This window comes from Arachis hypogaea, chromosome 3, assembly GCF_003086295.3.
Source record: "Arachis hypogaea cultivar Tifrunner chromosome 3, arahy.Tifrunner.gnm2.J5K5, whole genome shotgun sequence".
Lineage (NCBI taxonomy): Eukaryota > Viridiplantae > Streptophyta > Magnoliopsida > Fabales > Fabaceae > Arachis > Arachis hypogaea.
The window spans coordinates 81,340,200-81,342,949 of NC_092038.1; the positions used below are offsets into that span (position 1 = coordinate 81,340,200).

The window sequence follows — 2,750 nt, forward strand, 5'->3', positions numbered from 1 at the left end:
CTGTGACAGAGCGCGTTGAACATTTTCACTGAGAGGATGGGACTATAGCCATTGACAACGGTGATGCCCAACATACAGTTTGCCATGGAAAGGAGTAAGAAGGATTGGATGAAGACAGTAGGAAAGCAGAGAGACGGAAGGGACAAAGCATCTCCATACGCTTATCTGAAATTCTCACCAATGAATTACATAAGTATCTCTATCTTTATTTTATGCTTTATTCATAAATCATTCATAACCATTTAAGTCTGCCTGACTGAGATTTACAAGATGACCAAAGCTTGCTTCCACTACAAGAAAAAGGCGCGTTTGTTACAAAAAATATTGTTACAAAACGTCGAAATTTTGAAACAAAAGTTTTTTGTAACAAAAAAAGGGTCCATTGCAGTAAGTCCCGTTACAAAAAGTTTTTGTAACGAAAAATGAAACTGTTACAATTCAAAACCATATTTTGTAACAATTTTTTTGATACAAAAAACCAGAAGCCGTTACGAAAGTGGTAACAATTTTTGATCTTGAAGGTATTTTTCGTGACAGTCAATTTTTTTCCTATCAAAAAATTTTGTTACAAAATGTAACATGATTTTGTAACATATTTTTCTTTAGTTACGAAAGCAAATTAATTATTTTGTAACAACTTTTTTTTATTACAAATTACATGCATAATTTACTAAATTAGTTTTTAAATTAACTAATATATTAACAATGATAATAAGCAAGTTTACATGTATATAATATGCAAAAACATACATAAGTCAAACAAGATCTTTTTAGCTAAAATTGTCTTGAAACAAAATAACATTAGCTAGTGAGTACATTGATTAGTTCAACCAAAACATAAAAGTTCTAACATACAAAGTTCAACCAAAACATAAAAGTTCTAACATAGATTAGTGTCTCTATGCATCAAAACATTGTTGAGCGCTCAAAGTAGCATATGGTCACCATTTCAGCACTCCTGTAAATAAGAAAAACCGAAAAAAAGAAGTTAGAAACAAGATATAACACTAATTATAATTTTTCTACTAAGTTTTATCCAAACTAATTATAATTTTTCCACTAAGTTTTATCCAAAAAGTTTAGAAAAATTTCGGCAGAACCTCCCCTAAAATTTGGATATTTCCACCGTCCACGGTTCCAACAAACACATTTTGAATCAACCAAGAATATTATGACAATAAGCTACAAAGTAATTACTTAACCAACTATGTCTTTAAAATGTCTCCTCATAACATACCTCCAATACTTCATCAAATTCAACTAGGCTCTTTCTTATGCTGAAGAAGAACTTTTTCTGCATTGATTTGCAACCCCAAGAGTTGTACATATGTGATGATTCCACTGTGTATCATGAAAGAAGAATTTTCATTATATGAGAAGATGAGTAAAAAAGCACAGGTTCAGACATCTTCCCTCTTTCCAAAATCAAATATATCCTAATGAATGATAATGTTAATAAGTAGATTATAACCTGCTTCACAATGGCATCACCCTTAATTGGGATATCCTCTCATTTGTAATCTTCGATATAAGTCTGACAGCCCATTCCGTATTAAAATTGAACTTTTGAAACATCTCGTCGTGTAAGTTGTAACAAGGATAATGTGAGAATTGTTGACAGCTCTTAATTAGTAAAATAGACTCATCCAGTCCACCACAAGAAACCTTGATGTAAACAAACAAAATAAGCAGCAGAAAACATTTAAAAATTTAGAGATAAGATTCAGTCCTTATCTTTTGCAGACAAAGGGGACACAAATTCAAACTTATACCTCATTGAAACATTCTATTCATAAAAACAATAGTTGTATTTGTTTCCATAAAGAGATCAGGCACCCAAAGTGCGTAAAGTAGATCTCTCGCACGATGCTCTTCATACAAACGTAACATTATTAACACAGTTAGAAATGGAAGTTATAGAACATGGATAAACTATTACCTTTCCTCTTGCCTCCTCTTTGATCAATACAATTGGATGTCCCATTTGTTCCACGTATGTAGCTGCCAGTGGCACAGATATTGTGAACAGAAACACCAATTCCCCCTGCTGATTTGCTAATGACAGCACACTCCTTCAAAGTACCATATATTCCCTCTATACTATCATCTTTCATATATATAAGGAAGCAACTACTCAATTGTCAAGCATATAAAGATAGCCAATTAAATCAGGTCTCCAATGATCAGTTCACCAACAGTGGGAAAAAATAAAACACAGGCTCACAAAAAGACAGGGAAAACCTTACTTGGCGTTGGCTCCTTTTTGCATGGTAAGTCAGGCGCAGATTTTTCTTAAGCTGGGTGCACTTCCACCAATTCTTTGTTTGCTTCCAACAATGGATGCTATGCTCTAACTATTTCTAACACTATGAAAAAGCTGCTATAGGAAAAACATAAGACGAATTAAAACAAGAAAAAAGAACAGCTATAGAGGAAGAATAGCCGAGATGAACCAGAAACCAGCAACCAAGCGATGCACAGCAACTAGGGAACCACAACGCCGAGAACTACCAGGGAGGAAGAACAGCCGAAATGAACTAGACTAGTAGAGGCAGAGGACCAGGGACCAGAGGAGCAGAACAAGCAGAAGCAGTTTCAGTAATTCAACAGAACAAAACAAAACAAAACAAAACAAAATAGAAGCAGTTTCAGTAATTCAACAGAACAACCAGCAAGGCAGCAACAATGAAATAAACAAGTCAACAACCAGCACCAATCCATCAAATAGCTTACCATACTAAAGTTCGAAA

The 2,750-nt window shown here is 33.9% G+C and overlaps 1 protein-coding gene across 1 annotated transcript; it reads right to left on the reverse strand.

Moving 5' to 3' along the window:
• Window positions 1-720: 720 nt before the first annotated feature.
• Window positions 721-2,135, reverse strand: LOC112770777 (ribonucleoside-diphosphate reductase large subunit-like). The gene is made up of 3 exons (XM_072229934.1): window positions 1,940-2,135; window positions 1,238-1,341; window positions 721-958 (listed from the first exon to the last, which is right to left on the reverse strand). Exons 1-3 carry the CDS (start codon window positions 2,112-2,114, stop codon window positions 950-952), a joined length of 288 nt encoding a protein of 95 aa, XP_072086035.1. The 5' UTR covers window positions 2,115-2,135; the 3' UTR covers window positions 721-949.
• Window positions 2,136-2,750: the final 615 nt, after the last annotated feature.

Excerpts from the sequence above, each read along its gene's own strand:
- LOC112770777 (XM_072229934.1), bottom strand. The coding sequence starts at position 2,114 with ATGAAAGATGATAGTATAGAGGGAATATATGGTACTTTGAAGGAGTGT. Across the intron at positions 1,342-1,939 it reads AAGAGGAGGCAAGAGGAAAG|TGGAATCATCACATATGTAC; the intron begins GTAATAGTTTAT and ends CATGATACACAG.